The sequence below is a fragment of the Pteropus medius genome, unplaced genomic scaffold, assembly GCF_902729225.1.
Source record: "Pteropus medius unplaced genomic scaffold, Ma_sr-lr_union100, whole genome shotgun sequence".
In the NCBI taxonomy this organism is placed as follows: domain Eukaryota; kingdom Metazoa; phylum Chordata; class Mammalia; order Chiroptera; family Pteropodidae; genus Pteropus; species Pteropus medius.
The window spans coordinates 1020459-1044310 of record NW_024346065.1 but is presented as its reverse complement, the minus strand read 5'-3'; the positions used below and the strand labels follow the sequence as shown (position 1 = coordinate 1044310).

The following is a 23852-nucleotide window of genomic DNA, read 5'->3' as shown; positions in this document are numbered from 1 at the left end:
TATATTCTATTTCTAGCTCTAGCAACCTTAGACAGGTTCTAAAAAGACTTAAGAGGATTTTCTGAAAACTTTTCAAATGAAATTGTTTCTACTCCGCAATAACTTTGATGCTAAATATATATTCCTACTTCCTAAATCATACCTCTTTTTATCTTTAAACTTATCCTACCAGAACCTTGTCTGAAAAGGGCAGAATATATTACTAAAAAGATTCATTCTTAGCAAGAGATTTTTTTTTTAATCTACAATTTAGTAAGAGTGCCTCACGCAGCTTGCAAAATAATTATTTGCGATGTGGACTGGGATACAGGAAAGGTGAGTTTTATGTTTCTTTTATTGCATTTATTGTGCTCTGGTCAAGTGCTTGGTATTGTGTAAACAACTGAGAACATTTAAGCCCTGTTGCCATCTGGAGACTCCCTCAAGATAAAATCAACAGCTAAATTTAAATACAGTTTTCCACCAAAATGTTTCCAATAGCAGAAAAGGGTAAACTTACACTACTGAGGGTAAAACCAGTGGGCTAAAGTTTGATGTTTCATCAAATTTTTTATTTAATGCCATTATCCTGTTTTAGTATTTGAAAATAATCTAATTTACATATCAGCAAATAAAACTGTTAATCCAGGAAAATATACTATGTTTATCCTGGAAGTTTGCAAACCTCTGATTTGCTTTCCCCGAGTTTACTCAAAACTTAATTTGAGAAGTACTTATAGGATAAACATGAAAATAAACATTTATAATTGTGTTTCAGAATGTGGCTCGCTCTGGGCAAGACTGTTGTGTGGACAAAGCTTCAGCTCCCAATTCACATATTTTGTAACTACAAATGAGATACCATAGACTTCTATCTCCCTAAGTGGGAAGCTGAAGATAAAGGAGATGTCATAGTGAAAAGCCACTTGAGTTCTGAGACATACATATATTCTAATTGGTATTTTACATTCCTGAAACAAAGATCCTTCTTTCTTATACAGACCATGAAGAGCAGAACAAAAATCTTATATAGGTTGAAACAAAAGTCCTTATGTACCTGCAATGATACTTGCTTAGATCAGTCATTCTCAAAGGAGTGGGGTGCAGGGCAGAGAGACCTGTTAGAATCTTGAAGCGGGGATAGCTGGCTTTTCAACTACATATGGTACCAACTCATTCTCCAGATCTTCTCCCTGTACCACCACTCTTTACCCCAAACACCACCAGTTTAAAAGTCACTAACTACAGAGAGCCATGTTATAGGTGGAAGCATATATACCTTCTCTCTCAAGTGTGCTCATATAGAAAAAATATTGAGAATTGATGGAGGTTTAGGGTAGCTGTAGAGAGACTCCCTGATCCAGAATTTTATTATGATTAAATAATAGATTTATTAAGCACAGATATTCTAGCGTCTAGAAGTTATTCTCAGAAGTTATTTCTTCTCTCTTGATCTCTTTAAATTTTTCCATTTAACTTTGTAATTTTAAAAAGAAAAAAATGTACATGAAGCTCTTATAAAGGCCTAATTTTTATCTTAGAGTAGAAGAATAATTTTCCTGTTGTTGCGGGTTATAATCTAATAATATATTCCATTATCATGTTTGTGTTTTAAAATCTGGAACTAAATATAGAGACAATGAAAATAAACTGTATGCGAAAATCATCTAAGTACCTTTTATAGCTGTTAATCATTTTCCCTTGGGATTATAGCCCTATAAAAGTGGATAGGGAGGCAGGTACTAAGTATCATGAGCTTTTTTTAGAGCTAAACTGAGGTTCAGAAGCTATAACTGAAGTTCACAAAGCTAAAAACAACAGAACCAAGATCAGAAATGGTAAAATTCAGTTCAGTATTCTTTCATCTTCCCTTATATTACCTACACAGAGAAATCAAGATTTTTTTTTCCAGCATAAGGGATCTAAAATATTATATGCATCTATTTCAAGTTTTTATTAATTAATCACCAAAGGCTGAAAATATTACTGTAAAAATATGACATGCAAGCATGTCCATAGCCCATCTTAATAGGTATATTATGCCTATAGAGTCTCAACCACATTATTAGTTTACCAATTAGTGCACCTAAGATTAGCCATTATTAACAATACAAGCTGGTTAGAATGTTTAAATAATTCCAACAGACAGCTTAGTAATTTTGTAAATGTTAAAAATATTAGTTTCACTGGAAAAATTTTAAACAATTTATTTTTGTGCTCTGATTGATAAAGATTTTCTTTTTGACATAAGTGAAACATTTGCTTAAAGAGATTAATGGTTAGAACTACCATATGATCCAGCAATTCTTCTGGGCATATATCCAAAGGAAATTAAACCACTATCTGGAAGAAATATCTGCATACCCATGTTCACTGCAGCATTATTTATAATAGTCAAGACATGGAAACAACCTAAGTGTCCATCAATGGAATAATAAAGAGAATATAGTAAGTATGTATGTACATAGATATCTATCTATCTATCTATCTATCTATCTATCTATCTGTCTATCTATCTTTTGATATATACACATGGCAACATTATTCAGCCATGAGAAAGGAAATTCTGACATTTGTGACAACATAGACCTGAAGGCATTATGCTAAGTGAAATAAGTCAGACAGAGAAAGACATACTGTATGATTTCACTTATATGTAGAATATTAAAAAAATGAATTCACAGAAACAGAGAACAGTTTGGTTTCCAGAGCATGGAGGGGTTGCAGGTGTGGGAAAGGGTTAAAGGTGGTCTAAAGGTATAAACTTCCAGTTAAATGATAAGTAAGTTCTGGAGATATAATTTACAGCATGGTGACTATAGTTAACAATACTGTATTGTATATTTGAAAGTTTCTAAGAGAATAAAAATTCTCATCATATGAAAAAAATCTGTAGCTACATGAAGTGGTGGACTGAACTAAACATATTGTAATAATCTTTTCACGATATACATATATCAAATCATTGTTTTATACTTTAAATTAATACAATATTATATGTTAATTATATCTCAATAAAACTGGGAAAAAATTTGATCAACCAAGTTTGAACACTGAATTACCTTCTTATTATCTCTATGTGAAACAGTAATTCAAAATTGTTGCCATATACAGATTATCCAAATTTTAAAATGTAGGAAAAACAGGTATTATAAAGTGCTTTAGGCAATTAACTTAAAAAATGTCATGTTGCTTTTTTCTGGATTGTATGAGTTTGTAGTATTTGTCAGCTTTTAAAAATTTACCAAGAGTGAACTCTAAAAGATATTAAAAATGAAATAAAACTTTTTAATAAAAAAAAATAAAAAGAATTTAATAGTTCCTAGATAACACCAAGAGCCAGTCGAAACGATTTGACTTCTAACTTTACTCTCTGAAACAAAAACAAAACAAAGAGCTTTTGACCCCTGATTTAAAACCTATTGTTTTTAGGGAAGAACAAAATCACACAACTATCCAAACGCAAACCCTATAAGTGACATGTGTTTGCAAAACAAAATATTAGTCTCTCAATATTCAAACTTACTATAAACTACTTTTACTTCCCCCAATGACTCCATGCTTTCTTGCCTCCCTTTTCACATGTGCCCACCGACAAAATTCTTCTACCACATCTCTACCTGGCTGACTCCTACTTATACTTTGAATCTTAGCTTAAAAATCACTTCTTCCAGAAGAATCCCTGATATGTATTAGCTTTGTGCTTCAAAGTACTATCAAACTTACCCACATCATAATATATTTTAATTGTTCTTCAGTTGTCAGCCTTTCCCCCTAGCCTGCCCCTATATTACTATGCTCATCTCCTTCATGTAGTCCAACATGGTGCCTGGCCAGGAAGTGTTTTTTATTAAATTACTTTTATTTTAAGGTTGCCTCCATGTAAGGATGCAAATAAAACTCTTTGACCAAAAGCTTTTTAAAATGAGATGTGGAGAGAAGGTAACCATCCAGTTTAGATAACTGAATATAGCAAATGGCAGTCTACCTAAATGTGTACTTAAATTAGGCGACTCTACGGTATTAAATTTTATCACATTTACGAACACTATTTTTTATTAGTCATTACTTTCATTTAAAAGAAAGTTTTCCAATTAGATTTATCAAATTGAGTAACTCAGTTCAATTTATTACGTATTTATTAAGACAGTGAGAAAAAGACAAGAAGGAAATACAAAATAGCCAAAGTGGTTTAACAGCTAATCTGAATAAATGTTCAATTTTTAGAATGAAAAAAAAACAGCAGAGAATTGAGTTTAAATGGTTGAGGTTCTCTATTGCTAAATCATCTATTCAAGATTATTTATATCAACTACAAAAGCATTTCAGAAGCTGGTCATCGTACACAGCCTACACCAGTCAATATATATATATATATATTTTTTTTAATTGATAACAATTAAAAGATACCTCAAACCATTAAATAACAAGATCCCCGTTCTGAATGATAAGGAATCTATTTGGAAGAATCAGGCCTATTATACACAGTTAGTTTAGATTTAGGAAACATCTTGTGATATAGAAAAATGAACTGACATTTTATCAACAACTTTAGATGACGAGGAGATTATTATTATTTTTAACTGGAAGCATAATTTTTAATATTTTGCTTCACTTAACCAAATTATTTATTACAAAGGATATGGTTTCATATACCGACATAAAGTAATGAAGACGAAATATAGAACTCAACCTACAACAAGATATGATTTAGCTTTGAAAGGATCAGATGTGCATACTAATTCCTGTACTGGTGACAGATTTGAACAGAATCACTAAATTCCTCCTGCAGGCACATCATGTCAAGTGTGTATGAACAATAATTTCATGACAGTGGTGCCAAGGGAAATATCCCAAGATTCTTTGTACAAGTCAGAACAATAACAGATGTAGGTAATTTATGGCTAACTAAAAGATTAATGTCAAAGAACTTATTAAAATTCAGTCTGTTTCTTCTAATTCTAGAAATAGATTAGTTTCTCCAAAAGGTACATACATAGATAATATATATAAACAGAAACAGAAGTGGTTGGCAACTATACTTTTCTAAGCTCAAACATAAATCTCTTCCTTCTTTTAGCTACACGATTAGCATCTAAATTATTTTCGTTATGATGAGTTCTGCAAGCATATCGAAAATAATCACCAGTTTAATTAATTAAAGGTGTCCAAAAGGCACAGTTCAATTCACTAGCATGAAGAAAAGTATATGTTTTTATACAATACCTGTAGTGATAAAGGAAAGATCTATTTAATTAAAATTCTAATTCTGTGCTACCATGATAAAACGACTTCTTTAATTAGGGACTATAAATACCATTGATAACTTTTCAGTACTGGAAATTATGTGAAAGGTCTGGAAAAAGTTATAAAATAGCAGGAGAAAAGAGGGTAGAGCTAATAAAATTAGTCATTTTATTTAGTTTCTAGATATTCAGGAGGTTCTGTGCCTCTAATCATTTTTTGCTAGGTAGGGTGTTTGGCATGTTTTTACTGGGAAGGACGTAGACTGGAGGTAGGCAGAAGTAAATGTACTAACCAGAGTTCTGTTATTTATAAACTGTATGATCCTGGATAAATCATTTAATGTCTATTAGGCCTTAGATTCCACACAAATAAAAGAAGGATGATTTCTAGAACCTGCTGAATTGTAACATTAAGAAATTCTGAATGTTTCCAATTCAAGCCATTTTTAATCTTCATATCCTACATATACAAAATGTACAAAGAAGGATTAAAAACCAAATAAACCAAATAACTAGTTGTAGCATATAGACAGGGCCAAACTGTGTATACTAAATATAATAAGTCCAGCGAGGCCAACTTTTACTTTTCTGTTGACTGACTACCACTCAAAAAGCTGCCTCTCCTTAGAAACAGTGAAACATAGAACTTTGCCCTGCTCTGGCTACACACTTCCATAATCAAAGAAGCTTGAAACTGAACTAAGTCCACAAAACGAAAACGTTAGCAGCTGTGAGCCTAACAGAGTTGCTTTTCCTGTATCTTCCTAACCTTAACACCTAATCTGTTTGCACCAGCTTTAAACTACACAGCAGATCAATGGAAGATGTAATCTCAAAACTAAAGCCCAGCTAGGTTCTAGATTAAGAGGTTCACTTATAAATTTGTTATAAGGAAAAGAATATGATGATATATATAGAACAAAGCTTCTAAATCATCCTAATGAAGACAAAACTCACGTCACAAGATAATACTTTAAATCCATATAAGATCTTTTATGTGGCAACTTAAAGCATTTTATAGAAATTACCCAATTAACTTTCCCGACACTTAACAGTGTCAGGAATTATCTGATATTTTCCAAAGGAGGCAAAAAGAAACACAGAAACCAAAGTTACTTACTTTGCCAATGACACAGCTCCCTATTCCACATCTAGTGTTTTAATTTGTGAAAAAAGGTGCTCAGCCCCATGAGAAATTATATTAACTAAAACACTTCGGCCTTTTGAAAAATGTTTGACTTCTCACAAGATGTGAATGCAGAGACAGTATATCATTTTGCTTAGCATTTCACCTAATAGCTTAGTTCAGTATCTTCCGCACTGTAGGCACTCAATGTATATTAGCTCAATGAATAAAGGCTATTAATGATAGCTATCAGGTACTGTGCTAAGTGCATTACACATATTATTGCATTCAATCCTACCAACAACTCAAAGGTAAATTATTACTCTCATTTTATTGATGAGGAAACCAAGGCCTAGGGGTTAAGTAACTTGCCCAAGATTACAAAATGATAAAGTCAGCATATTAACAAAGGTAGCACAACTTCAACCTTGTTTAAAGATCATCACTATAGAAAGAACAATAGACTAGCAGTAAGAAATTCTATATTCTCTTCTCTCTACCACCAAATTCTAGTTGAGAAGGGAAATTTCTTGCTGACCTACATATCTCTTAGAATGCCTAGAATAGCACTTGAGTCACATTGTTTGTCATCAAATGTTTCCTGAATAAAATTTAAAACTCTGTAAACAAATTACACTTCGTTGTCCTCAATTATAAAATGAAAATAAAGGTACTTGCATAGTCTGCTTCGGTGGTTCTCCAACTGTGATCCCTGGACCTGGAAACTTTGTCTGAAATGCAAATTCTCAGGCCCTACTCAGACATACTGAATCTGAAACTAGCATTTTAACAAGCCTTCCCGGTGATTCCCATGCATGCTGAAGTTTGAGAATCCCTGGTCTACCTTACTTATAGGATAATTAGAAAATCAAATGAGTTCAATAATGTGGAAGCACACTAAAAATAACTGGTTATGTAGCAGTTCAACCCAGAGATCTGACATGCTGCACGGGCTTCTTACCTGACCAGTGTCCAGTGGAGACACCAGTTCTGTCTGTGCAGGTCTCACTTACAGGTCTAAACACAGTTTCCCATCCACCAGTAGCATAGCGCCAATTCTGAGATTCCAAGATAAGTGTCCGCTGGGTGCCATATGCAATCATGAAGCAGTAGACCACATGATGGAGTTGACAGCCATAGCCACAGCCTTTGTTGATATTACACACTAGCTTCTTGGCTTTGCTGCAGTCCTTGGGATTCTGTTAGGGAAGAAGAGAAATAAAAGTGAAGATAAGCTGTACAGAGGGGCCAACTTCTTTTTACAGGTGACAAGGGCAAAAATCATGTAATAAACCAGGACTGATCCAGTACATTTTATAAAGCAAAGAATCCAGCTTTAAAAATCGAATTTCAGAGAATTCATTGAAAAATTTATGCACATACTTAGGGAGATGGCAGTGAAAAAGAGCAGTTACTTTGGAAACATTACCAAACAAATGTGAAATTAAGCAGTTATATTTAAAAGAATACTCTTTTCACTTCTCTATCAGAATATTCAAGTATGACCATCTCCGAACTCAAAGTTGCTTACACTGAGATCTTTATGAAAGAAGTAGAATTGTTCATTTTTCCAGCTGTACTTCAGCATTCTGAGCTTACCTTCCCTGATGAAACTCAAATCACCTTAAAGGAAAAATTATGATGATTTACCTATTAATTCCATCTATATCCAGAGTTCTAGATGTCACAAACAAAATCATTATGGAAGTAAAGCCACCGTGTAAAAGGATATCTGAGTTCAATAATTACAAAATATCAGTCATGGGACTTTTTAAAAGACCTAATCTTGATGGTAGCTACTAGTAATTTTCATAATATATTGTAGAACATGTTCTAAATTAGCTGTCTTGAGAATGTGATATGCCAGTTTTTAATCAGGAGATTTATTTTCCTGTTTGTATACTTTACTAGAAAATGAACAGCAAGTGGTTAAAACACTTAATATTATCTACCCATGGGTGCAATGGGGTTAGCTAATGTGAGAATTTCCTTTTTTTCCATTGTAAAGTTTCAATTCAGCTGTAATTTAATATGGGCTGTTGTTAAATATCCCTAGGCATCTTAGTTCTTCAAATAAAAATTTGTTTTGACAAGGACTCCTTAGCCTGAGTTTTTCAAGCTGTTTTGTCTGCAAGGGAAGAGAAAGAATGAGTGCCTTCAGGAACAGAATCTTCTCTCCAAGAAGCAAGGTAAACCAATTCTCCATCTATATAAGCCTTGAATAAAACTGTCGCCAAACTACAAATCTACCACCATTTCCTAGGGATATTATCTGTTTTGTCAAGTAGAGCTTTAGAAACAAAAACTAGGACACTGAGGTTATAAAATGATTCTGAAGGAAAAGCTGAGAGGGGAAAATGCAACACAGTTACTTTCAGAAGAGGTTATCTTTCAAGATTTAAATATGCTACTGCAGGCTGGCCTTTTAAGATCAAAGCAGAACCTATACCATCAAGAGCCTTTTGAAGAGTCAGACCTCTACGAATCCAAGAGACAAGATAAAATTCAGCAAGATTTGGTCAAGAGTTTCCCCAATCAAGTACTAGAGTTGCCAATTCTTTTCACTTGAGACTGAATTTGTGGAAGACTCCTACGACAATAAGCAGTCTCACTCTGGTTGTTACAGCCACAAAGGATTTGAGAAGGACAGAGGGGTATGATGTTATGTGGTACAGGGAGACTCATATTATTTACTTTCTGTACACTATTATACAAGGATCCTGGGGATAAATAACATTTTCAAAGAGATCCAAAGCTTTGTTATTCACTCAATAGTTTATCAAGAAAGCAAATAAAAAGCAGTAATATTTGTCAGATTTTTCATGCTTTGTAAGAAATACAGCACATCATTTAATATCTCTAAAATTCATATAAATGAAAAAGAAAATGTCCTTCATATATTTTTCAATAAACTTTTTCTTTTAGAACAGTTTTTTGATGCACAGAACTACTGGAAAGATAGTACAGAGATCTAATATACCTCACATCCAGCTTCCATTGTTATTATATCTTACATTAGTCTTCATATTTTTTAAGGAAAAAAAGTGAGGAAACATAATAATTAAAACATCTGACCTTTAGTTTTGAAACCAGTTTTTTTTTTTTTTAATTTAAAAGAAGACTCACTTCTGTATTTAAGAAAAACATATCTGTGTTTCTTACGAGTTTAATTAAAACTGAATGCTTCAAGCACAGGAACTAAGGCCTAAGAGAAATAAGAGGAGAATTTATGAAATGAAGCTTAATTCATGATTCTTAGTGTGCCTTAAAACAAGCTGAAGATAGAATATCTTAAACCTTTGTTAAGTCATAGGTAACATGGAGAAAAGGGGAAAAAAAAGTCCATTATGTTTGGTTCTGAAATGAGAAAGGTCTACACATACAAGGTAACCGATGAAAGACTTCAAGGAAGAGAGCGGTAAGACAAGATACAATTTTCTCTAATTCAGACTCTGTTCTCAATTCAATTGTGTCATTTTGCTTCGATTGGTTAATTTAAAATTGTGACAAAAATTACCTCCCTCCACAACCTCTCCCAGCTAACCCATCCTTCCTTCTTAGAGATACCGTCAGGCTAAATGACAAGGTTGGTATATGTCATTTATCCCCATAATCTCAAGAGACATTATTTTACACTGGATAAATGCAATATCTTTTGTATTTAGTGCTAAAAGGTGCCTCAATCATGGGCCCGTATAAGCTAAGCATTATGTAATATTTTTACATTTAAAATTCTGTAGCAAAGCTATCACCATACTATTTATGAATCAAGAAATTAAGACAAGATAAAACAGGGTTTTTCTGTATTCAGTTTTTTCTTCAGTTTTTTTTTTTTTTAAATAAACACTCTCTGAAACTGTCAGTTTCCAAGAATGACCCTATCTCAACAGAACTGAAAGCTATATTTGCTCTCACTGTCCTATAAATCAACGTTGGAAAGTATATTCAAATCAATATGCCTCTAAGATGGCATATTAAAAGAAGTGGCATCTCTTAAACCTAAATGATTACTGATTCACTAAAGGCACCATCATAATGCTCAAATATTTTAGTCTTTTACTTTGGTTAAGATATGAAAAGTTATTGTTGGACATATTTCAAGTTAGGAAGAGAGCTTAATTTCTACTTTTGAATTTTGAATTGACTAGTAAACCACAGTTATTTTTATATTACCCAGGCTCAGCTAGAATTTAGAAGATTCTACTGCCTTTGTATTTTAGTAGTAATTATGAATTAATGATGCAATATTACAAAATAGTACTGATAACATGGCTTTTAAATTAAGTCACAGATAAAGCCTTTTGCCATGACAATTTAGATTTTCCATACACACAAAGACACTTCAGAGGAAAAATTTCCAGCCACAATATAATTTTCCTCAGATCTCTGCCCAGAGTTAGTTACTACAGACCAAAACATTGCGGGGAGGGGTGGGGGGGGTGGGGAAGGCTAAACTAACAACAACAAAAAAACATTTATTTAATACAAACTGAACATAATATCTCCAGGCATCTATTAGTTCAACTGAATTACATGTACAGAGAAAATAGTAATGTCAAGTCCACAGTCACAAAATAAATTAATTGGCAAGCCAGTATTTAGAATCATTGCCAAGACCAATGTCAAGGAGCTTTTTCCCTATGTGTTCTTCTCATCGTTTTATGGTTTCACACCTTACATTTAAGTATTAAAAATCTGAGCCTCGGGGAATTTCCTAGCCCCTCTCTAACAACAGTCCTTCTATAAGGAAGAGTTCAGCCATATAGCTCCTAATTTCCAATAAAGAGAAGCCAGTAAAAACCAAAGGAATGAACCAGGTAAGCTAAGTTGTATTGTGCTCTTTGTCTGCTCTAATCACAAGACTAAATAGTTTTTCATGTGTTTAAAAAGATTCGTGACATCAAGCGTGTTGGTAATGAAGAAAAGAGTCATTAATAGTATGGTGAAAGCATTTCATTGTATTGGAAACGGTCTGATTTTATTTCTCTAAAATTATTTTCAAAACCAAAGCAGAAAAGGTAATGAAGCAAGTAAGAAAACTGAAGTACTACATAGTGGTAATTAAAATGAATACTCTGGGCATAGTTAATAATCATGAAAGAGAAAGTTAAAAAAATTCTCATTTTTAAAAGCCAAGACCGGAAATTATTGTCTTTTAACATATTAAACAAGAATATTTTCATATCAAAGCTAAGATAGTATCAAGGTGTCCTTTCCATTCCTCTAGCAAAGAACAATCTATTGCAAGTAGTAAGGACAACACAACAGCTGAGACACAAGTAAGCTACTAAGTGGTTCAAGAAATCAATTTCCATTTGGTACTTGATAAAATTTTAAGTGTGGAAACTTAATAGAGAAAAGATATTAAGATATATAGTTTATAGGCTGTTATCCTGACAGATTGAAGTAAAGACAGATAGTTATAATACAGTTATATTGAAGGAAAGTTTATCTTGGTGAGTAAAGCAACAATTGGCTTACTTTAAATGTACTTTTAAAACTTGCTCTTTGCCTACAAATCTCTATTGAATATTTCAAAGCCATTCAAAAAAGAGATGAAAATTCTATAAATTCAGTAGAATGAAACAAATAAATGTGGTGCATGTCTTCCACTGAGGGCCTTTGAGACAGTATTCTGTCATCTCTGAGTACTCCAGGTGGTCTCTAAAAAATCTCTACCTCAGGTTCAAGAGATGTGTGCACCAGAGCAACTTTGGTAATATTTCCTGCTACCATAAGGGTCACAAAAGGAAAGGCAGAGAAAGATCGAGATGCATCCAAGTCCAATTCTCTCATTCAAGACTCTAATGCAAACAAAACTCCTTTCAAGGCTAGAAAAGAGAAGTTAAGTTACCTGAGAAGCCAGATTCTGCCAATCCTACATAAATGCTCAGATCTCCTCGAGTGCTTTAAATTTTTCTCCGTAAGTTTATAGCCTGATACCCACGTCTCAGAACCACCTTAACTGGTCAGGCTAAAAACAGCATGCTTAAAAAATTAAGGTTGAATTTTAGAAAGGTTTCCACTATCATTTTACTTAACAGGATCTACTAAGCTCTCTTTCCTCAAAACCAAAATACAGGATAATATGGCAGGTACTCTTTTAAAAAAAGAGGGATAAGGGAGAAAGGGTGAAGAGAAAGAAGTATGGAAAAGGTGGGAAGAGGGAAGGAGAAGAAGGGAGGATAGGAGGAAGAGTAAAGAGGAAAGGAGGGCAGGGAAAAAGGAAGAAGGGAGAAGCGGGAAAGAAGAAAAGTGAACGGAAGCTCCAGAATGGCTAGCCCTACCTTATACAGGATCAAAAGGTGAAGTAGACAGCACACACAAAAGAGAAACACTGGTTGAAACTTTGCTCTTATGTAAAGGCTGGGCAGATGTTTTGTTTCATTTTAAGTAAAAGTCAGAATAACTTTTCCTATTTTGCCAGTTCTTCCATTCTGCAAAGTACCATTCTTTGGGGTAGTATAGGCACTTATAGTACTTTAGTCTACTCACTGGCTTTCGAATCAAACCATCAACGATAGTTAAACCAGAGGTCAAACCTTGCTACCTCTTCTCTCAGAGGTTTTGTTCTATTTTTCCATGCCACTAGCCATGCACTGCGAAACCACTGTTAACTGAGCATAAATTTCTTTGGAATCCCCGGTTCTTTCTTTTCGTTATTATTAAAAACAACAAAAACAGGAACAAAAACCCTCTTAAAACCACCTTTCTCACTGCTTCAGTTTAACAGTACTCTAAACCATTCATGTTATTTTCTTTACCTTTCAAAATCTTCAACACTGTTTTTGCTATTTATTTTTACATAATTTAAGACCTATGATAAATTATAAAACCAGTACAGAGTTACCATGTACCTTCCACACAGTTTTTCTCAATGAGGACATTTTACTTAACCACAGTGCATTATATGACATCAAGAAATGAACATTACACAATGTTAACTAAAATATAGACATTATTTGGATTTAACCAGTTTTTCCATGCATTTTTTTTTTGGTATAGTATTATCAAATTTTATAACATATACAGACTCACGTAACATCTACCATAATCAAGATACAAACTATTACATCAAAATAAAGACATTTTCTTACACTACCCCCATTAGAGTTACAGCCTTCCTGAAACCTTAATCCCTGGCAACCCCTGATCTGTTCTCCATGAGATAACTTAATCATTTTGAGAATGTTATAAATGGAATTTAGCCTGCTGAAAAAGGCTCTTTTAGCATTCAGCATAATGCTCTTGAGATCCATTCAAGTTATTGTGTTTATCAATAGTTCATTCCTTTTTATTACTGAGCAGTATCCTGTTCGTGTATTTTATCACAGTATATTCAACTACTGAAGGACATTTGGGTTGTTTTCAGGTTTTGGTTATTACAAATTAAGTTGCTATGCATGTGAGTTTACAATTTTTGTGTGGACATGAGCTTTCTTTTCTCTAGGATAAATATACAGGAGTATAACTGCTGAATCACATAGATAAAAGTATATTTAACTCTACAGCAAATTGCCAAACTATTGCCCAGAATGGCTGTACTATTTTATATGAGTATGAGAGCTGGTTGATCCACATCCTTCATATTTTTTATTTTAGCCATTTTGATAGGTATGTAGTGGTATCTCAACATGTTTTTAAGTTGTATTTCCCTAATAGTTAATGATGTTGAACATTTTATCATATGCGTATTTGTCATCCATATATCCTCTTTGGTAAAGTTGTCTTTTCACAACTTTTGCCTGTTTTCTAATTGGATTGTTTCTTACTGTTGAGATTAGAAATTTCTTAATACATTCTGGATATAAGACCTCTGTTGGATATGTGATTTGCAAAGATTTTTCTCTCCTAGTCTATGACTTGACTTTTTTCCCTATTAAACACATCAAAATTTTTAAATTTTGATAATGAAGCACAATTTACTGAATTATTTCTTTTATGAATCTTTCTTTTGGAATCATGTTTAAGAACTTTTAGTGTAAGTCATAAAGATTTATTCCAACATTTTCCTCTAAAAGTTTTATAGTTTTACATGTCACATTTACTTTATCTGTCAGATTTTTATTCCTTTAGATTTAATTTTACATAAAGTGTGAAGTTTAGGTCAAGTTTCAATTTTTGCCTACGAGATGTACAATTATTTCAACACCATTTATTGAAAAGACTATGCTTCCTCCATGTAATTGCTTTTGAATCTTCCTCAAATGCCCACTCATAGGTATAATACTCAAAAGAGCTGAAAACTGATACTCAAACAAATGCATGTAGAAGAAGCATGTCCATAGCAGTGCTATTCTCAAATAGCAAAAGGCGGAAACAGCCCAAATGTCCATCAACAAATGAATGGGTGAAATGGTTGGTATACACATACAATGGAATATTATTCAGCCATAAAGGGGAATAAAGTACTAAAATATACTACCACATGGATGCAATTCGAAAACATTATGCTCAGTGAAAGAAGTCAGACAGAAAAAGTCACATAGGTCACATATTACATGATTCCATTTATATGAAATATTCAGAAAGGTAAATCCACAGAGAATGCAGATTGGTGGTTTCCAGAAACTCAGGAAGGTAGAATGAGGAAATGAAGAACAACTACCTAATGTGTATGAGGTTTTCTTTTCTTTTGAATTGATGAAGTTGCACAGCCTCAGGAATGCACTAAGTACCACTGAATTGTTCACTTTAAGATGGTTAGTTTTATGTTATATAAATTTCACCTCAACGAAACAACAACAACAACAACAACAACAAAACAAGTTAGCATACCTGTGTGGGTCTACTTAGAACTCTTGTTTTGTTCAATTGATATATACGTCTACCACTCTTCTAATACCATACACTATCTAAATTACGACACCTATAATTGTCTTAAAATTAGATAGTGTGATTCCTCCAACTTTATTATTCTTTTTCAAAACTGCTTTAGCTATTTTAGTTCCTTTTTAGTTGCCAATTTTGTTGATCTTTTCAAAGAACCAGCTCTTAGTTTCATTGTTCTTTTCTATTGTTTTTTAAATTTCTATTTCATTTATTTCCACTCTAATCCTTAATTACTTTATTCCTTCTATTTACTTTGGGTTTTGTTCTTCTTTTTCTAGTTCTTTTAGGTGTAAAGTTAGATTGTTTATTTGGAATTTTTTTGTTTCTTGATGTAGGCCTACATAACTTATGAACGTCTAAGTCTCTCCTTTAACTCTTTTTATGCTGCATTCTATAAATTTTGAAAAGTTGTGTTTTCATTTTAATTTGTCTCAAGGTAATTTTTGATTTATTGTTTGATTTCTTCTTTGATCTATTTGTTGTTTAGTAGCATGTTGTTTTTAGTCTCCATATATTTGTATTTTTTTCCAGTTTTCTTCCTGTAGTTGATTTCATATCACTGTGATCAGAAAAGATGCTTGATTTGATTTCAAGCCTCTTTAATTTCTTGAGGCTTGTTTTCTTACCTAATATGTGATCTATCATGGAGAATGCTCCATGTATACTTGACAAAATGTGTATTCTGCACTTTTTGGATGAAATGTTATACAAATGTCTATTAAGTCAATCTGGTCTAATATGCCATTTAAGGCCATTACTTCCTTATTAATTTTCTGTCTGAATGATCTATCAAATAGGAAGTTTTCAGTTTTTCCTTCAAACCCTCACTCATATTTTTCTCCCTCCTTATGGGGCTCCAAAGATACAAACATAAAAAATTTTGTTACCGCCACACAGGTTCCTGAGGCTGTTTACTTTTTTTTATTCAATCTTTATTCTCTCTGTTGTCAGACTGAATAATTTCTATTTATCTAACTTCAAAGGCACTGATTCTTTCCTCTGTCATAGCTGTTCTATTATGAGCCAAATTTTTTCTTAGGTTATGGTATTTTTCAGTTCCAAAATTTCCCTTTGATTTTTCTTTATATCATCTATTTCTTTGCTGAGACTTTTTCTTTCTTTTCTTTTCTTTCATTTGTTTCCAGTCTATGATTGCTTCACTGGAACATCTTTTTTGTAGCTTCTTTAAAATCCTTGTCAGGTAATTCTAACATCTATGTCATCTCAGTGAGGTGTCTGCTGATTATCTTTTGTTTGAATTCAGATTTTCCTGGTATGTTGATGAGTGTTATGAGTTGAGACTCTGCTTTCTATTTTGGTAGGCAGTCAAACCAGGTAGACTCCTAGCTCACTTTTATGGGCTGTGGCTCAAATGTCCATTTAATCATTAAAGCCTTTTCAATGTTATTTTGCTCAGCCCTATTTGTGAGCTACCCAGAGGCTGGTCTGAAGCCCAGGTGGTACATTATGCCAGAGTGCAGTTCTCAAAACTTTTTCTGTATTGATTCTGATCAGTTCATGCATAGAATGTTCAGAGGTCGGCCTGGGATTGCAAACACAGATTTTAATTCCCTCTTTTTCTCTAATTCCTTTTTTTTTCACACTGCTCCCACTCTAGTTAGGAGAAGAATGGAAAGTGCCACATTATTGCAGTGTGGCAATGGTGGTAGACAAGGCTTTGTCCAAAGTCTCTGCAGTTCTGACACCAGTTGAGAGAGGTGGGGCTGCCCTCATTATTGCAGGGCAGAGGTGCAAATTTTGTTTATGATGTTTGCCTGGAGTAGGGTTGATATAATAAAAAAAATTTTTTTTCCAGCTTCATTCACTGGTATTTCTAGGATTCTCCAGCACCCCCAACTGGGATACACAGGAGGCAAAACAAACAAATGAACAAACAAAACAGGAATTCACTCTGTATAGGACTTCTTTTGGTTGTAATTAGCAGGAATAATAGGGTATAATATGTTTACATCTTATCCAGAAACAGAAGTCTGTATTTTAAGCCCAAGGTATTTTCAAACATTCAATGCACATTTAACTACATCTATAATACTACCTACTTATTGACAAACTAATGATTTTGTGTTTCCAGTGGCATTTGCTTACATAAGTTCCTTTTAAAAATGATAAACTAACGTTTATTCAACAACTTGACTCTTGAGAACAAACAGTCCTGTTCCTTATGTAAAAGGAAAGCATAACATTTGTTTGAAGGAAAGAACTTAGAAAGTGAATGCTTAAAGAGATTAGTTAAAGCCTCTAGGACTTTGAACCCAGGAAGGACTCCTTACATTTAAAACCTTTCTCTTGGGGTTCAGCTTTATTTCCTTTTTCATCCATTATATAAATACAAAGGACAAAGCAGTGAGTCATTTGGTTGCAAAGCCAAACATAGTATCTATCTTATCCCTAAACATAATCAATCCTCTCACATGGTATACATAACAACACTTTTCTCTATGTCTGATGACACCTGCAGCTTGAAGATATGGTCTACTTCACTAACTCTAACACTTCCAGGCCCAGCAAGTCCCACTGTAATCACACCAGACCATAAAGAGAATTCAGACCATAATTCAAAATATAAATAAATAAATAAATAAATAAACAAACAAACAAACAAACCCTCCAAACAAGCGAACAAACAAAAAACCACCAGCCTCAGGTAAACCTGAGCAAGACAAATATCCAAAGCCACAGGGCTATTTTATTGGCAGAAGGTTAACTAGAATTCTTCCAATAACTCTAGATAGCCTCTGATATGCTTTAACTTGATAGAAGAAATGATGGTGTGTGCATATAAAAATGTTGGATTTTTAGGTGATATAGTTTGTTTAACAAAGAATAATGGTTAATGTCTTTAAGTATGCTTTGAACTAGTTTTAACATCTTCTCTTTTTCCTTATTAATAAATTATTTCAATTTAAAAAAGAACTATGGTTACGCCAATAAAAAGAGAGAAGAATAAAAGGTACAGTAATTATGGGAAAAACAAGAAATACTTGAGAGAAAACAGTAACAATTAATGGTAAAAATAATGACTTGTCTCTATCCATTTAGATAGTAAGGAGTCAGTAACTCCTTACTTGTCTATAGTGAAATCTCTAGGTGCTACTTTTTCTATCTATACCTTGATCTTTCTGGCTGTTAGAGCCTTCTGTAATAGCAACCCAAATATACCAGTAGAACTTTCTCATAGAGTAAAACAGAAGAAAATTATGAACTAACCCTTTATTTTCTCCTTACCTCCAACATACAAGAAAACAAAGTAAAAAGAAAACTGATTATATTAGCATGGATGCATCAAAACCCCTCTTAAAATCTAAAATCAGACTTCGGCAAAGATTTTAAAAGAAGGAACTAAATTTGTGGTTTACTGAACATTATGCTAACAGTAAATTATATCATACTAATAATAAAGCTGAATAACTATTAAGAGACAATTGCAAAATGACAGCCATATTGGAAATGAAGACGTGTTTATTTGCACATGACATCATAATCTGTGTAGAAAATCTGACAGACTATAAAAAAAGCTACTAGAACTAATATGTGAGCTTAGCAAACTTGCAGAATACAAAATCGGTATACAAAAATCAGATTTTTCTTATGTTAAGGTAGTTTTCTTATGCTATTTTGTTGAGTGTTTTTATTATGAAAAGGAGTTGAATTTTGTCAAATGCTTTTTATGCATCAATTGGGATGATTGTGTGTTGTTTTTCCTTTATATTATTGATGTGGTATATTACATTGATTAATAATGAGTCAGGAATATAAACATCAAAACAAAGAACTGTAGGTATTTAAAAAATTTGTGTGTGTCAGTGTGTGTATGTATAATTCAGAGATCCTCTGAAAATGTTACTAGACTTTAAGCTTCCTGAGGGCAGACAGCATCCCATGTCTGTTTGATTCACCGTTAGTTTTTACTAATTCTTAGAAAATTACCTTTAATAAATTAACTTTTTTTACTTCCTATTGCCACTTTGTCCTTTGTCAACATCTAGTAAAGCAATCCCCTCATTCATGAAATGAAAGCTACCGTTGCCAGCAGATGGCAATACAAAAACCAAAAACACTATGTAACTGGAAACAGAAGATGGAGAAGCTATATTCTCTCTGCCAAAACAAGACCAGGAGCAGATTATGATACTGACCACAAACTATTTATATCAAACATTAGGGTAAAGCTGAAGAAGATCATTAAAAGAAATCATAGTGCAAAAATATAATGTAAGTCACATTCCTGATGGATTTAAAGTCCACATGAAAAAACAGATTTGCACTCTTAAACATAAATGACTGAGAACAAGAACTGTGGACTAAAACTAGAACTATTATTAGGGAAGAATGAGAAAAGACAATGCCATGTGTAAAAAGGAAAGAAAAATTGAGAGATGACGAAAGAAACGTTAAAATTTGTTAAAGACAGGTGAGAGACAAAGGTAGAGGTGAGAAAAGACAGGTTAGAATCCTGTACACAGTTTTCAACCATTATCATGTAGAGATAAGGAGAACTATTACAATAGTCAATGTGAGGAGATAGAATAGAACAACAAAAAAGGAAAAATAAGAGATCTCTATCAGAAGATGCAAAAAATAAAAAGGAAATTCAAATCTAGTTTAGGAATGCTGAATGACCAACAAGGAAGCACATTATCTGACTAGGAGAAAATATAAGGAAGGTGGAAACAGCATAGTAAAAATCTATACAGAAGAGACAAAAGGATACCTTTGAAGAAGATTTCTATGAGGAAGAACCTGTAAGTCTGCAGAGCAAAGTGAAAGTTACCCTGAGAGTATTGGAAAGAAACAAATCACCAGGAGTAGATAGGATACCATTAGAATTACTTCAAGTCGCAGAGACCGAAAATGTCAAAATCGTAACAAGAAAGTGTCAACAAATATGAAAAACAAGACAATGTCCTACAGACTGGAAACGGTCAATACACATCCCAATCTTTGAGAAAGGAAACGCCAACCAGTGCAGTAACTACAGAACCATTGCTCTAATTTCTCAGACAGGTAAAGTGATGCTCTAGGTGATGCAACAAAGGCTTCTACCTCACATGAAATAAGAAATGCCGGATATTGAAGCTGGATTCAGATAAGGAAGAGGCACTTGAAATCTAACTCCGAGCATTTGCTGGATACTGGAGTGCTCCAAAGAATTTCAGAAGGACAGTCTATATTTTTACAGACTACAGTAAAGCCTTTGACTGTGTCAATCACGAAAAGCTATGGGTTCTTCTGAAAGAAACGGGTGTGCCTTAGCACTTGATAGTCCTGATGCCTAACCTATATTGGGGAAAGGAAATCACTGACAGGATAGTATATGGAAGGACAGAATGGTTTCCTAGGGCAAAGGTATCAGACAAGAGTGCATTTTATCTCTCTCGATTTGTTTAATCTGTACGCAAAATATATATGAAAAATAGGATTACACTCTGGTGAAGGAGGACTAAAACATGGTGGAATATCAATATCAAGATATACGTCTTACTGGCAAAAAGGAGCGATGATTTGAAACAACTTCTGATGAAAATGAAAGAAGAAAGTGCCAAAGCAGGACTGCGTTTGAACATCAAGAAGACAAAAATCATGACTACAAAAAATATACAACTTTAACATAGACAATGAAGACATAAAAATTGTTAAAGATGTTTTTGCTTACCTTGATTCAGTCATTAATTCAAATGGAGACTGAAGCCAAGAAATCAAGAGAAGGCTGACACTTGGAAGAGCAGCAATGGAAGAATTAAGAAAGATCACCAAGAGCAAAGATGTGTCATTAGAGACCAAGGCTAAGATAATCCACATCATCTTCGTGTTCCCAGTGACTATGTACAGATATGGAAGTTGGATAGTCAAGAAGGCTGATAGAAAAAAAAAATGAGTCATCGGAGATATGGAGTCAGAGGAGAACTCTGCAGATACCTTGGACTGCCAGAAAGACAAACACGTGAGTACTGGAGCAAATTAAGCCTGAAATACTGTTAGAGGCAAAAATGAGAAAACTAAAGCTCTCCTACTTCGGGCACATCATGAGAAGGCAGGGTTCTTTGGAAAAGACAATAATTCTGGGGAAAATGGAAGCAGCAAGAAAAGAGGAAGACCAAATATGAGATGGATTGTCTCCCTAAAAGAAGCCATGGCATGAGTCTACAGAAACTTGAGTAGAGTGGTTGAGGACAGGACATTGTGGACATCATTCATTCATGGGGTTGCCGGGAGTTGGAGCTAACTCGAGGCTCGTAATACACACGACCTTGCCACCATATCCTCTTACCACTCCTTGTTCTTTCCTTTTTGAACTTGTTTACAGTTTTGATATTGGGGAAGTATTCTTTCTTAGTATTCTCTTTGGTCTTAGTTCTCAGAAACTCTTTGCTTTTCTCTATTTGATCTTGTCCCAAGCTAAAATTTTCTTTCAGACAGGGAAAGGTCCTGAAATTTTCTCCTTACTCCAGCTATTTTAAATATTTAATAAATATCTTAATATGGCCAAGGTAATAACTATTCCTAATGAGTTACAGTTATTACCACCTCTAGCTTTGTTTTGGTTCTCATCCCTGTTGGGCAGAAATACAACTGCTGTCCCAATCATTCGGTAGAACACACTTCACAACTCTGAGAACACTTGATGTTTGGTTTGATGTCATTGTCAGTACATTAGCAGACAAATAGTTTCTAGTTATATCCGGGTCATGAATCTATTTCAAAGAATTTGTCCTATCCAAGAAAAATGAGGTCAGACATATCCTCTGTTGGAATAGAGGGTTTCTCCACAATCTAAAATAGATGTTTAATAGCCTCAATAATGCATTAATAGTGTGACTTGGACACTTTCCATCACAAAGACCATCCATACAGGAAAAGAGAAATTTGCTATTTCTCCAACTAATCTGTTATTTTTAAATGGAAAAAAAACCCCTCTATCCTCGTTTAAAAAGTAAATAGTTGTTCCCCATTTTCACATCTTTTAGTTTTCTCTCTCTCAAAAAAGGAAAATTATTAATCTACCAATTTCCAGTAAAAGTCCTATTCAAAACATAAACAACACATAGCCCCCAAAACAAAGGAAATTTTTATTATTGCTACTTTTTATTTATTTTATTTAGATTTCACCTGAAATAGGCTCAATTTTGCTTAAAATGTCAACTTTGGGGCTACGTTAGAAAAAAATCATCCTGTACCAGAAGACAGACAATTTCAAGTTAAACTGGAAATAATCTATATCGCCTAACTAGGAGCTCTCCACCACAGTTGCCAACTTCCAACTTTACCAAACAAGTAAAGAAACTAAGTCATTGTGATTTCATCGTGCTTACTTAATATGAGCTGATTAGAATTTAATATGAGCTGGTTAGAAACTATGAAGTAAATTCTACTTTATGTCCCCATGACTATTTTGTAACTACCAATTTGTACTTCTTAATCCCTTCACCTTTTTCACTCATCCCCGACCTTCTCTCTCCTCTGGCAATCAACAGTTTGTTCTCTGTATCTATGAGACTGTGTTCGTTTTGTTTGTCCATTTATTTTGTTCCTTAGATTAAACAAATAAGCGATACCATGTGGTATTTTTCTTTCTCAGTCTGACTTATTTCACTAAGCATAATAACCTCTAAGTCCTTCCATGTTGTTGTAAATAGCAAGATTTCATTTTTTTTATGGCTAATATTCTATTGTATTATATACCACTACTTCTTTATCTGTTCATCTATTGATGGGCACTTAGGTTGCTTCCATATCTTGGCTATTGTAAATAGCACTGCAGTGAACATAGGGGTGCATATATCTTTTCGAATTAGTATTTTGGTTTTCTTTGGATAAATTTCTGAGTCATAAGGTAATTCTATTTTTAATTTTTTTGTGGAATCTCCAAAGTGTTTTTCATAGTAGCTATACCAATTTGCAGTCCCACCATTAATAAGAGCTATTCTGACATAAGTCAGGTGATATCTTATTGTAGTTTTAATTCACATTTCTCTGATAATTAATGACCTTGAGTATCTTTTCACATGTATTGGCCATCTGTCTGTCTTCTCTGGAGAAATACCTATTCAGGTCCTTTGTCCATTTTTTTAATTGGATTGCTTGCTTTTTTGCTGTTGAGTCATATGAGTTCTTCATAAATTTTAGAAATTAACTCTTTATCAGACGTATCATTGGCAAATATCTTCTATTCAGTAGGTTGTCTTTGCATTTTGGATGGTTTCCTTTGCTGTGCAAAAACTTTTTAGTTTGATGTAATCTCATTTGCTTATCTTTTCTTTTGTTTCCCTTGCCTGAGGAGATATATCAAAAAAAAATTACTAAGAGCAATGTCAGAGAGTCTGCTACCTATGTGTTCTTCTAGTTTCATGGTTTCAGGTCTTACATTTAAGTCTTTAATCCGTTTTGAGTTTATTCTTATATATGTGTAAGAAGGTGGTCCAGTTTCCTTTTTTTGCATATATCTGTCCAGTTTTCCCAAAACTATTTATTGAAGAGACTGTCTTTACCCCATTGTATATTCTAGCCTCCTTTGTCATAGATTAAATGGCCATATAGGTATGGATTTATTTCTGGGCTCTCTATTCTGTACCATTGGTCTATGTGTCTATTTTTATGTCAGTACCATGCTATTTTGATTACCATAGCCTTGTAGTGTAGTTTGATAGCAG

The 23852-nt window shown here is 33.6% G+C and overlaps 1 protein-coding gene across 5 annotated transcripts in view; it reads right to left on the bottom strand.

Moving 5' to 3' along the window:
• The window catches only part of FUT8 (fucosyltransferase 8), a 190334-nt gene that overhangs the window by 38378 nt on the left and 128104 nt on the right, over positions 1-23852 (bottom strand). For all 5 annotated transcript variants that reach the window (XM_039875248.1, XM_039875251.1, XM_039875250.1 and 2 more), the window contains one exon: positions 7313-7550. In XM_039875248.1, the coding sequence (XP_039731182.1) occupies positions 7313-7550 (238 nt within the window). The remainder of the gene's footprint in view (positions 1-7312; positions 7551-23852) is intronic.